This window comes from Temnothorax nylanderi, unplaced genomic scaffold (genome assembly GCF_030848795.1).
Source record: "Temnothorax nylanderi isolate EJ_2023f unplaced genomic scaffold, tnyl_v1.0 TNYL_tig1131_pilon, whole genome shotgun sequence".
NCBI classification, from domain to species: Eukaryota; Metazoa; Arthropoda; class Insecta; order Hymenoptera; family Formicidae; genus Temnothorax; species Temnothorax nylanderi.
Window position 1 is genome coordinate 20,742 of NW_027250193.1, and position 13,770 is coordinate 34,511.

Here is a 13,770-nt window from a genome sequence, read left to right on the forward strand (position 1 = left end):
AGAAAGGAATGGAGAGCAATTTCAAAGAAAATGTAACTTCTTTGAATTTTTGTTTTATAGGGCAGTCTGTGGTAAGATGTTTTTCGTCGCATTTTACGCATTTTGGGCCCCTAAAACAATACTTTTTATATGACCGTAGGCTTGACATCTTGTACATTGAGCAATGTCTCTTTTTTTATACGGCTGTTCAAAGGTAACGATTGTATTTAAAAGTTTTTTGACTTTGTAGATATCTTTATTGTTTTCCTTTTGTTGTAATTCTACGAAGAGGAGTGGCAAGGGATTCTTTGTTCTGGGATTCAATATATTTGATATATTTATGACTTTGTGATTTTGAGCTTCGATATCTGTTTTAATATCATTGACACAAGCTGATGGGTGCATATTTCTTAACAGCACCTTAAATTTTTCGTCGGTTTTGCATTGGTAAATCCTTGGGTTCCTTTTTGCTTTAGAGCTTCCACAATAGGATGATATTTAACTGTTGAAAGGAGTTGTATTTTGATTTGGTTATTTTTTAGAATTCTCATTACAACTGTAATACTTACTGCGGGATGTAAGTCGACAGCTTTTTCAAAAGCAATTAGTTGTACGTAATTGGTGGCGCTTATTGTGCTGGAAAGCCCATAAATGGAATGGGTAACGGGAATGCCATCTCGTAAAATTGAATTATCTTGAATATCATCGTATCTATTAAAAGAATTTTATAATTCTATAAAAATATGTACATATTGGTCTCTTTAATTACAATATAGGTCGAAATTGTACTTTCCTTGAATTGTATTTATTTACGAAATATAATAGTAGATTGTAACAGTAGAACAATTCAATAATCGAAGAAAGGAATAGAGAGCAATTTAAAGAAAATTTATAAAATTTCAGTATAAATTATTGTGTCAAAACATATATATTATTAATAATTGGAAAAAGAGAAACTGTAGTAGTAGGAGTACTGTGTGCCTACGGCCCCGGGAGCTCCGAGGGGGGAGCGGGGCGGGGGGGGACTTGAGTGGCGAGGGGGTGTTGGGGAAGGGGGTTTCGGCGAGCGCGTCGAGACATGTTGTTTATCAAATATTTGATAAACATTTGATAACAACATGTCCCGACGCGCTCGCCGAAACCCCCTTCCCCAACACCCCCTCGCCACTCAAGTTCCCCCCGCCCCGCTCCCCCCTCGGAGCACCGCGCTCGCTCCCGTTCCCCTCATTGATATTCTCTCTCGCTCCCGACCCCTGTTGTCTCTCCCCCGTTCGCGCGCGTCTTCTCGTTGGCGTTCTCTTTTCCTCGCGCGCGGTCTCTCTCGCTCCCGTCCCCGTTCGCGTTCTCTTTTCCTCGCGCGGTCTCTCTCGCTCCCGTCCCCCCGTTCGCGTTGTCTTTCTCTCGCGCGTGGTCTCTCTCTCGCTCCGCGTTATTAATTTTTTGATAAAAAAAGAAAATACCTTAATCTTGACGAGGGGGGGCTCCATGGCCGCGGCCCTCCATTCGTCTCAACGCAGCCAGCATCGACTCCCGCGGATTTTGGCGGTCAGGGCGGTTGATGGGAGAAGGACCCGCGATATGCACAATTCGAGCCACGTTGAACACCAGCTCGTCCGCCAATCTTTCGTCCTCCGCTGTTGGACGATACGCGCGACCCTGCGCGAGGGCGTCGGTGTAAAAATGAGCCCTCCCGCGTCCGAGGAGCGCGCGGTGATCCACGTAAACTTCTACCCGCCCGCGTCCGATACCGAGTGGTCGAAGAGGTGGCTGACGCGGGGGTTCGGGAGCAGCGGGCCTCTCCCCCTGATCACTATCAGAGTCTTCGAAATCAATATTGTCAAATTCTACAATACCTCCCTGAATTTCACTCTTTTCAATGTCTTTAGCGTCTTGCAGGGGAAGGCGCGGAGACATCACAAAAAATAACTCGTTAAAAAATCACACAAAAAAAAAATGTTCGGACGAAACACGTTTAAGCACGCTCACGGCCACGACGAGACTAAAAAAAATTCAACGATGGTTATAGTGGAGGCGGGTAACGTCGACGGGTCACATGCCGATGGTCCGATGCTTGCGCGCGTTGTAATTCGACACGAGTCGCAGCAAGACGTCGACCCACTTGTAATTTCCGTTGACAGTTTATGGTGTTTATGCAACGACGATAAGGGCTAGCGCCGTCGTTCGCGTTTTCTCTCGTTCACATCTCTTCGTTCGCGTTTTCTCTCCCTCGCGCGGATTTAACTTAATAATTATTATAATATAATAACTTAATAATTATTATTTAAAATGTTAATATTATGAAATATACTTAATATTAATAATAGTGAAGGAAGCGGAAAAAATAAATAATAAATGATATATAGAATTAAGCATAAAAATATTTATTTATAAAATTTTAAAAAATTTTTAGAATTACCACACTTCTACTTCTTCTTCTTCCCTCTCAAACTCGTCTTCGATTTCGTATAATCTTCGAAATCCATAGATGTCTATATCTCCCGAAATTTCCCAAATTTCGTCATCGTTGTCGCGAAGGAGTTCTCGCTCCCATCGTACCCAACGCTGGCGATGTATATTGATGAAACCTCGAATTTGGATTTCATCGAAATGTATCACTTTTGGCTGAAAACAAATTATACAAAAAATTTTTTAAAATGTTTTAAAAAAAGTTAAAATATATGAAAAAAAATTTAAAATGTATGAAAAAATGTTTATACACACCTGTACGTGAGGGATTCTCACCCTCACCATATTGAACAGTTCGATCTCGTACATCGGTTCGTTATCGACCCACACCCACTATAACGTTAACAGAATGGTTAATTTAATATATATTTAAATATACAGTTATGTGCATACAGTATTGTTGCATGCATGCATGCCGTCCGGTATGCTTTTCAAAAATGTTACGCCCAGGTCGATAGTGAGTCCATGATTTCTCTCAGACACTCATTCACACTCGCGCACTCACGAAATAACGACTCGTTTATTAAAAGACCGCTCGCTGCACGCTTCAGCTTGGAGTTCGAAAAGCATACCGGGCGACACGCACGCAACGGTATTAGATATACATACCCCGATGGCAGGGTGAACGATTTCAATACAATCTTCGATTCTACGTCTACGAAATCTTTCCATTTTTTTCTTATATATTCTTTGCTCGCGAACGTTTTCACACTACTGACTGCAGAGGACTGACTTTAACTGACTGCAGAGGACTGAACTAGAGCTCAGAGAAAAGTAATTAAGATAAAATATATCTAGCATTACAATAGCAAGCAAGGATTCGTTGAAGCATCGGCACCACATAGGCGAGCGTCGCCGGAGCATCGCTTCATAGTGTACGATATACGATACTTTAAATTTCAAGTGGCTCGAGTGGAACGTCGCATATACGGCTCGAATGTAAATGCGTGTGAAGAAATTAAGACATGATTTATATTTAAAAAAATACATTTTTTTATTCTTCTTTTACATTTTTTTTTTTGTTCTTACGTACTACGGAAGCGCACTAAAAAATAAAGCTGCGAGCTCACAATCGACGAGTTGATGTTTATCGAAGGCATCGCTATCGCGTATTACATTTAACACTTGCGTAGGATCCGTTACAGTGGACGCGATTTTGGAGAATTGCGTGAACTTGACATCAACCGTCTCGACAATTCTACTCAATCGATGGAACATCGCGTCGATGCACAGATCAAGATCGAGCATACGGTGTAACGTCGATTCGGTCATCGTTAAGCGTACGTTTAAAGACTCGAGACGTACGAGTTTGACACCGTTAATCGTACAAATTCTCAACGTTAGCGGTCCAACGCTTATAAAATCACACGTATCTTTAGTGTATCGAAGGAAATTCTGAATGTTCCGCCGTTGTTCGTGGAATCCCTTCCACGTTTCGAGGGACAGTATCAATTCCGTTCCTCGATTATCTCCTACGGCGATCTCCACGTAACTCGGTGGACCCACGTTAACGCCAACTTCAAGGAATTTGTATCCCGTAGCCGTCAACGCGTATCGTCTGCTGAGTATACGAACCGCGCGACGCTCCAACGAAATGCTGTAGAAAAAATAAATAAGATTACTTTCAAAATAATAATACAATTTATAATTTGCAATTTTAAAAAATATAAAGCTTTATAATTTAAGAAAAAAAAAACGAAAACTTACTTGTTACACTTGTTCTCGTACGATGGAGTTTTATCATCATCATCACCATCGTGAATCGGTACGTAATAATTCATGCGTCTGCCACCGCTGCTGCTGCTGCTGCTTCCTTCAGCGGAGCTGAACATTTTTTCTCTCGGTTATGGAGACGCGGACCGTTGATACAAGCGGTCGATGCAAGACTGATCGTCGTTGTAAAATTAATCGAATATACGCGGCAACTTTCAAAACTATGATGAAGGAGGGGGAAATTAATGTTTCTGGAACGCGCAATCAGCGCTCTGAAATTTAGGAGAGGGGACTAAGGTAGGATGTTTTTTTTTTATTAAGACGTATACCCCCTCTCCGCATGACGTCAACCGCGAAACATGTTCAGACATGTTCGTCCAAACCTGATACCCCCCCCCCCCTCGAAGCTCTCGAGTTAGAATTCGTCACGTATACCTACTTATTCTTTAATTTTGTACACTATCGACTAATGGGGAAGGGAAATTAAACGTTGTAAAATTTACACATACATATAAAATTTATTTTTTAAAAAGATGACAATTCTCCCTGACGTTTCGACCACCAGTTAAATATTTTTAATACATTTTGCAATGCGCAATTCTTAACGTGTTTTCCACATCGCATAGTATCGGTAGCATCTAGAATATTTAAAGATTCGATATCTTCGTAATCCGCATCCAGAGTCTCGATGTTTAGGTTTTTTCTCGCTTTATTCTCAAGCAGATCCACCAGCCATTCTCGTTTCTGGCATCCCTTGACGTACACGAGAGTAGGCATTTCGTCGTCGTCGTCGTCGTCGTCGTCGTTGTCCTCTTCCTCACCGAGCACTGCCGATGTAATTAAACGCTTCACCTTGCTGTACGACACGTTTCCGTCTTCCCATCGTAATCCATGGTGATTGCGAATCAACCAGGAAGCGCACGATTTGTCGGATTTTGTGAGGAGATTCCACGGCATGGGGCATGTAAAGATGTAATGCGCCAGAACGGTTCCGTTTCTCAGCACCGCCGCCTCCTTCACGACAAATTTCATCCCGACGACGAAACCTTGCAGGTCCACGAACGTTGGTGCGGACATGAAGAGATATCTCTCTCTCTTCGATGCGTGAATCGAGAGAAATGACGCGCGTTTCGCGACACTCTGATTTATATATCCTGCTCCCCTTTTTTCCCTCTCATAAATTTGTATCGAGAGTGAAAGAGAGAGAAAATTTTCGTCGACGTTGCCGCGAACACTCAGACTATTTTGCGCACTACGTTGGTCAACGGATTGTACTCGATCACGCGATCGTGTATGATGAGACAGTACGCGGAGGTATTCGGCGGTACGTTCTCCATGCAATCGAATTCTATTCTGACATCCACGGTGGCGTTTTTGACGGATTCGTTTTGTCGAGAGCAATCGATGATCACGAACGGGCCGTTGCGTAGAAAAGTCGAAACGGTGAGACTCGGCTCGAGATATTCGTATCCGTAATAGCCCTTGCAGAAACGCGCGTACATATCGTACAGAATCGCCCATCTGTGTTTACCAAAATCCAAATTCAAATCGTCATACGGATAGACTTCCGAGTTTAGGTAGAGTTTCACGTTGGTCAATTTGCAGTCGTCGAATCGGCTCGTGTCCGCGGATATGACGTTCTTCCGACCCGTCTGCAGAGCGAAGACGACGTATCGCGGTTTCTCAAGCTGAGTCGCGGTCTTAATGGCCCACGAGTGCTTGGTCGTATTCTGCAACAGGGGATACTCGTACAGATCCCACGAACGGAAACCCATACTTAGATATCGTCCGTTTTCCAAGGTGCGCAGCATCGACAGCTTGTTGATCTCGCTCAATACCACGTGAGGCATTCGCCATTGTATCTTGAGTATTTTGATAGTAGGCTCCAACGCGAGATTTCCCACCAGACAATTGTTATCGTTGCGCGATCGTATTATGACCAATTCGTGACGAGCGTTGATCACCACGCGTTTGTAATCCTCGCAAAATCCTAGTAACAGGTTGAGCGGTACGCAGAAATTGAAGTATCCATTCGCGTTATTCTGCGGCTCCCAGCCGGCGTTTCTCAGGATCACGCTTCTGTCGGACGATACCGTTACGTAGTTCTTGAGCGTGCTGGTTATTCCTACGTTTCTGCAGTGATCAATCTCCACGCCGTCGAGCTCGTATCGAATTTCATCGAACATGAACGCGACACAATTATTCCCCAATACCACGTTATCGGCTTGGCCGGCTGCTCTGGTCACCGTCAATGTTCCTTCGACGTAGAGAAAACTTTCGCACGGCAACGTATACAGATCCTGCTGTTGTATGGGTATTCGTATCTCGTCGCTATACTCGAACGTTGTGTTGGCGTACGGGTTGTACGTGTGAGTCTCGATCTTGACGATGCGATCGTCAAAGACCGGCTCGCCTCCGATGTTAAGAATTTCAGTCATCGTTCACAGTCAGCTTTCAGATGTTTCGTACCGCGAATCCCAGAGATTGTAAAAATTTAACGTTCGATGCGTTGAGCTTCTTTCTCGTCTCTTTTTTAACGCCACCGAATGTCGATTTGACGATATCGTCGATCGTCGCAGTCGTAAAGATATTCTTATCTGTCGCGTGCTCCGAGTCGTTCAACACGAGCATCTCACACGTCGCGCGTTATCGCTGTCGCCGTCGTACGTGTAATCTGACGGTGATCTCTTCTCCTCGAAAATCGAGCAATCGTCCGTCTTGATCCGTGACGCGTATCGTTAAATTCGAAACGCTTCGCGCGATGATCGGCAGGTAAATGATCTGCGCCGGCGTTTCCGATATCTTATATCCCGGTGGTACGCTCGGTGAAAATTCGTGTATCGTGTGAACACGTTTGCCGTTGCTGTACGCACCCGCGGTCACGTTACACTCCACGCGGATAATGTTTACGTTGATAATATTAATCGACGCGTCCGATTCGTACCACTGTCCCGGCTGCAATATACGCTTCGACGAGAATCCCAGCAGCGATCCAACGTTGTTCGGTTTGTTAAAGTTCACTCTAAAAGCGCACTTGATCTCGCTCTTCATCGTATTGTAATTTGCGCGGAGCACTATCGGGTATTCCGCGACCTCGTCTTCGTAGCCGTTCGCGCGACCGGTCGCCTCTCGGGCGATATTCGCGACCGACGTACGATCATCGTTGGAACGAATTACGCGTCGCGGGCGTTTCCGTGAAATTTCGCGTTTCAAAAACTCATGTATGGCTCGTATCTCGTACGATCCCTCGGGAATCGTAATTTCCGTGTCATCCTCGTCGAAATAAAATTTATTGTTCGAAGAATTCACGTTCGGAATCGTGTGATAAGTCTCGAAACACGTTAGACCGAGCTCGTAGTCACCGTCGCTCAGATCCACGGCGGGAAAATAGTGCTCCGCGAGGATGCTGCTCTTCCCGGTCAACGTGAACGTTATAGACATGTCGGCGGAAACCGTTAACGAATACTGAGTCACCACGGCGCACCGTCAGGCTTTAAATTAGCGTCGATCGTCCGGAGAAATTGCAAGCATAATTGTCCACAGATGCTCTGATCGTATCGCTGATAAGACGTGCAATTGTACTCAATCTTCGTCACGCTCGGTCCGAAATATCGCACCAATTCTTTCGGCGGTCGAAGATTGCCGAAACTGTCGAAATACATGACTCGATCTTCCCTCTTCGCGTACGCTACCCAATGAGTACCGGGACCCGCTGCATCGTCCAAATTCACGATACCGCTCTCGTTTCGACGTACACCGCCGATCGGTAACGAATCACGCATGAAGACACCTCTGAAGAACGGTACGCGCATACGCCTTGCCAGTCGATTCAATTGTACGTTAGTCGTAATACCCGCGGGCATATTTAACGTCTTTTTGACGTTTTTTTTTTTTATTTTCGACGCTACTCCTCGCCCGCGTTTGTGCGGGCCGAGATACAGCCCTCGTCCATATTTGTACGGAGCGAGATAAAGTCCGCGACCTTCCACGGCGCGATTGTGACGTTGCATCTCTTCCAGCTGACGCCGCGGGCTTTGTTATCGTTCACGGCCTTTACGACTCCCGCCGCTCCGCCGGCCAGAGAACCGAGAACTCCCAACAACGGTAGAATCGCCAATACGCCGCCTCGTTTTACTGCAGGAAGTATCCGTTTTTTCGTCAGCCTTTTCCTCGTTTTCGTTTTTTTTCGTTTTCAAGCCCATTCCGAGCTTCGTCTTAGCCTTCATGGTCGCCCAGACGGCTGTAGCGGCAGCTCTCTCTCCGAGAGTCGAATCTCTCGCGGTAATGCGTTTTCGCGCTTCCGCAGCGAGTATCTCGTCCGCCGCGTGTCTCTCGGTGAGATCGCGGTTACGCGAATAGGCTATGTCGTGCTCGCGACACGCGCGTCCAATGGATTAATACCTTGATCGCCTCTCACCAATCGTTCTTGTAAACGAGTTCCCGGGCCGCAAAATTGATAGCCGGGAATGTGTAATTCGAACGGAAGTGCGTTTATCGCGCGATTTAATAGGCCTCCACCAATTTTTTTCGTTGACATTCGCCGCAATTCTTTATCAATGGCGCGGGACCGTCGACGTGCGTTCGCTGCCACGGTTGATTGTAATGTTCGTAACAGCGACGATATGTCTGAACCTCTAAATCCGCCTTTATATGTTCCGGAAGCTTGTCCCACACGTAGTGAACGTGATCGCCGCACGTTTGCAGCAGAACGGCTTTCGGCACAAATTGCAGCTGTTCGGCGCTCAAGTCGCGAATATCGGAAGGTCTCGACAGTAGGACGAACATTTTTGCTACTGAGCCATTCGCGGTTCCGCTCGCCTATAAATAGGCGTTCGAGTCAGCCAGAAAGTCGACAGTGTGGAAAAAATGAGATTCGTGCGACAACCGTTGGCGATTCGCGTGACGAATTGCGACGACAGATCACGACGATGGGAGGCAACGCGGAGAAGCGTAGGCACGGTACGCTGCTGCCGGCTACTATACGCGCGATCATTTGCGGCCCCTCGAGTTGCGGTAAAACCAACGTTCTGATTAGCTTGCTGGAAAGTCCGCACGGTGTACGTTTCGAAAACGTGTACGTGTACTCGAAATCGCTGCAACAGCCGAAATATCGATATCTGGAGAATTTATTGACATCGATCGACGAAATCGGCTACTTTACGTTCTCCAATAACAGTGACGTCATTCCACCGAGCGACGCGCGTCCAAACTCGATCTTCGTCTTCGATGACGTGGCATGCGATAAGCAAGACGCTGTGAGAGAGTATTTCTCAATGGGCAGGCACTCGAGCGTCGACTCCTTCTATCTCTGTCAGACGTACGCGAGAATACCTAAACATCTGATACGCGACAACGCGAATCTGCTGATCCTGTTCAAGCAGGACGGTACAATTTGAAACACGTGTACAACGATCACGTGAATACCGACATGCCGTACGATGAATTTTGCTCGTTGTGTCACGAGTGTTGGCAACAAAAGTACGGATTCGCGGTGATAGACAAGGACAGCGCGCTTTCGAACGGCCGATACAGAAAAGGATTTAACGTGTTCGCGATACCGTAAAAGCGATCAGTAGTTGCCGATACCTCGTCGGAGGCGAAACGTTAGCGTTACAGAGAGAGAGAGAGATCGATACTCTGCTTTGTTTTCCCGCGATGGCTGCGATCGAAGGGAGCGAGAATATTCGCGAACGCGAGAAGATCGTGAAAGATATTGCGAAAACGAGTGATTCGATTCGCAAGAAACTTCGCGCTTTGAAGACCGGTAAGATCGAGAAGGGCATTGAGATGGATACGCACTTTAAACCTCTCATCGGGCCGCTGAAAAAGATCGTCGACAACTCGAGCTTGACCGCGGTGAAGAAGGAGGAGCCGGAAAGCGTCGCTGGCGGGGAGGAGGAGGAGGAGAATGCTACACCGAAGAGAGAAAAGAGGGAACGATTATACTCCTGGTTGGATCTGTCATCGACACCGCGTAAATCTAATCAATCGAAACGATCGAAAGTACTACCGGTAACTTCTACACCGATAACCTCTACACCGACGCGAACCGTGCAACATACAAGTCCCGAATTAGCGGCAAACGTGGATGTTCCCGAATTTCTCGAAAACGAGAATGTTTTCGAAACCACGGACGACTCGATCGGGACGACCGTTCAAAAGCAGTTGCAAACATCGGAGGGGCGAGAATTGTTTAGAGAAACGTTGGAAGATAATTCGGTCCACTGAGCCAAGTGTATATCTCGTCTGTTTTGGGCGCCGATCCAACGATAGACGACGTGTACGGCGTTTATCTCGACAAGAATGAAATGATGCTCGGTAATAAACGTTTTTACGTGGACAAAGCGGATAACATTCATATTGGCGACGTACGATACGCCGGTACACCCGGTATTTACGAGTTAATCTTCAAAAAAACACCCGATGATAATCTCTACACGGAGGACGATATGCAAAAGTACAGAAGCATACTGTTGGCGACGAGTGCTCATAAATACAAGCACGATCCTCGCGAGCGAGTAAAGGGTAACAGGGGATACAAGTATCTATGGGTAATCTCACCGTTGATATCGATCGAATCCAAGAAGAAAAAATCCGGAAAGGGATTATCCATGCCTCGCGCGATGACGCTAACCGACAATAAGATCGACTACGTGCACTGGGACGATCCCAACGAGCTGGTGGATCGTCTACGATTGCTCGACGCTTCGCGTCAAGCTGGCAACAATGCCCACGACAACGAGATCATGTCGATCATCGAGGAACTTCGCGAAGCCGGGCTTATTATAAATTAAACGGCGCGACAGCGATCCGTTCAATCAGCGTCGAAATGCCGATCAACAAATTTGGATTGTTCGAGCACAGCGGAGACGCGACAAACTCCATTTCGTACCATCGGTGGAGCGGATTAATGAGAAATTTCGTGCGCAATAACGCTCTGTGTCGCAGTGCCACGGACTTTGACGCAAGGTCGCGCAAGATTCGTCGCGTAGCGCAACCTGAGACTGACGGTGACGCGGTTAACAAACTATACGTGGATCGGTGCATTAAAAGTTTGACAGATCAACGAAAAGAGTCAGACGAGAAGCTTACCTCGTTCGAGAAGGACGTGCGAGCGTTACAGACTGCGGTAAACGCGCTTCGGCGTACGAACATCGTTAGATTGGAAACGGCTAATGAACGATGAAGAAAACGGTTCAGCAGAAACGACTATCGAAAGGCGACGAGTGAAGAGAAGCAACGGTTAATTGACGACGGCGACAAACAGCAACGAACGATTCGAGAACGGTTGTCGGACGGCTGTCTAACGGTTCAAGAACGGTTGTCGGACGGTTATGGAACAATTCAAAAACAACTCAGAAACGATTACGAGCGATTCAGAAACAGCTGCGAACTACGCGGTGACAGGAAAGGCTACAAACGGCTAAAGAACGTCGACGACGACGACGACGACGATGAGTGACAAATAACGGTTAACTGACGACGACGACGAACAACAACGAACGATTCACGAATGGCTCAGAAGCGGTTACGAACTGTTGAGAAGCGGTTACGAACTGTTCAGAAAACTGCTACGAACGATGCACTAGAAGCAGAAACGGCGACAACGAAACATGAGACAGTTAAAATCGATCGATGTGCGTAAAAGTATCGAGAAGCAACGACTCGTCGAAGAACTGCACGCTCCGGCGAGAAGAAATTTTCCCCGCAGACGCGTCATAGTACGAGGGTACGATGACCTGTGGCAGGCTGACATCGTTGAGATGCGTCCGTACTCACGTTTCAACGGAGGCTACCACTACATACTCACCGTCATCGATGTGTTGAGCAAGTACGCGTGGGCCGTGCCGCTCAAGGGTAAAGGCGGCAGCGAAACAGCCGACGCTATCGCCGAGATAATTCGACACAGCGGGAGGTGCCCCAGTAACCTACAACCGATATGGGGAAGGAATTTTACAACACCGACGTGCAACGTCTCGTGAGAAAACACGACATCAATCATTATTCCACGTATTCGGTGTTGAAGGCGTCGGTCGTCGAGCGATTCAATCGTACGTTAAAGAACGACATGTGGAAGATGTTTACGCTCAACGGAAATTACCAGTGGGTCGACGCCTTGCCGCGACTCGTGTCGGATTACAACGCGCGCAAGCATCGAACCATCGGCATGCGGCCCGTCGACGTTACCCCCGCGATCGCCAAAAGACTCTTGGCTACCGTATACAGCGCGATAAAGATCGCGGGTCCGGCAAAATTCAAAGCGGGTGACTCGGTGGCGCGTTAGCAAATACAAAACAATTTTCGAAAAGGGTTACACGCCGAATTGGACCACCGAGGTGTTTAAGATCGTTAAAGTGCAGCGTACCAATCCCGTAACCTATCTACTCGAGGACTATCGTGGAAAATCCGTCGCTGGAGCGTTCTACGAGCACGAGTTGCATCGCGCGACTTATCCGGACGTGTATCTCGTGGAGAAAGTACTGCGCAAGAGGGGCGACGAGGTTTACGTTAAATGGCTGGGATTCGATGGATCGCACAATTCATGGATACACAAGGACAATGTTATTTAATTCGTGCAAACTGTATTTTATTCTTAACATAAAAAATATGTAATATGTAATACATGTAAAGTGTTTGAAATATGAAATATAAAATACGTAAAAATATGAAATATACACATGTGCAATATCTTTATTAATATTCTTTCCAATACTGTAATATAATACTCACAATACGTTATACTACATTCATACATTCATACGTTATATGACATACTACTACTACTACTACATTATATATTACGTTACATACATATACTACTGCATACGTTATACTACTGCATACGTTATACTATTACATACATATACTACTGCATACGTTATACTATTACATACGTTATACTATTACATACATGTATACATACGTTACAAAGGTATTTTATAATGTCCCCACGGTAACGTATCGGTCGAATCGGGTATAATGTATCGCTTATCGTCGTATGGACTCAGAGCGATTTTGTTTCGGACACGGTGTACACTTCGTGCTTTTTCGATCGTATACAGGACTGCGATCGGGTCATTTCAATTTCGTCTCGCAGACACCTCGTGTAATCGTCGAACGTTATAGTACGCGCTACGACGTGTGTCTTGACACCTTTCGCTTTTTTTACAATCTTTTTTACCATCCACCCTCAACGCGTACATCTTCGCCCTGAGTCCGACGAATTCGGTCATGATCGCGCCGTTATTCTCGTCCTTCATCAAGCCCGGAACTTTTTTATTGGCGAGTGGGATACCGTACGCGTTATCTACCGCGTAATCGCTAGTGTCGAACCTGACTATATCATCTTTCATGTTCTCATACACATCGTCGCATTCGATGTGATAAATCAGACTGTCAGTATCGGTGTACGTGACTTTACACTTGTCGCCATACAGGGGAGACATGTACTCGTGATGAAATTCGTACAAGCAGATTTTCGATACGTCGAGAATGCACATGCCGACGTAAATAGGTTTATCGAATTTAACTTCAAGTTTTCGCAGTTCAACGGCTATCAGATTTTCCGAAAAGATGCTTCGACTATGAAAATTGGTCGCGCGATCATTGCCT

General features: G+C 46.1%; 2 protein-coding genes across 2 annotated transcripts; both read right to left on the reverse strand.

Annotated features, from left to right (window-relative positions):
* Positions 1–3,371: 3,371 nt before the first annotated feature.
* On the reverse strand, positions 3,372–4,304 carry LOC139786734 (uncharacterized). Its single transcript, XM_071725857.1, has 2 exons — positions 4,153–4,304; positions 3,372–4,042 (listed from the first exon to the last, which is right to left on the reverse strand). The coding sequence occupies exons 1-2, from the start codon at positions 4,275–4,277 to the stop codon at positions 3,478–3,480; spliced, it is 690 nt and encodes a 229-aa protein (XP_071581958.1). The 5' UTR covers positions 4,278–4,304; the 3' UTR covers positions 3,372–3,477.
* A 1,089-nt stretch (positions 4,305–5,393) lies between these two features.
* Positions 5,394–6,596, reverse strand: LOC139786733 (uncharacterized). The gene is made up of 3 exons (XM_071725856.1): positions 6,496–6,596; positions 6,126–6,432; positions 5,394–6,020 (listed from the first exon to the last, which is right to left on the reverse strand). Exons 1-3 carry the CDS (start codon positions 6,594–6,596, stop codon positions 5,394–5,396), a joined length of 1,035 nt encoding a protein of 344 aa, XP_071581957.1.
* Between the last annotated feature and the right edge of the window lie 7,174 nt (positions 6,597–13,770).

Coding starts and splice junctions, on each gene's coding strand:
- LOC139786734 (XM_071725857.1), bottom strand. CDS start 4,277: ATGTTCAGCTCCGCTGAAGGAAGCAGCAGCAGCAGCAGCGGTGGCAGA. Junction 4,043..4,152: donor TACGAGAACAAGTGTAACAA/GTAAGTTTTCGT, acceptor TTTTTTCTACAG/CATTTCGTTGGAGCGTCGCG.
- LOC139786733 (XM_071725856.1), bottom strand. CDS start 6,596: ATGACTGAAATTCTTAACATCGGAGGCGAGCCGGTCTTTGACGATCGC. Junction 6,433..6,495: donor TACGCCAACACAACGTTCGA/GTATAGCGACGA, acceptor GCCGTGCGAAAG/TTTTCTCTACGTCGAAGGAA. Junction 6,021..6,125: donor TTTGCGAGGATTACAAACGC/GTGGTGATCAAC, acceptor AAAATACTCAAG/ATACAATGGCGAATGCCTCA.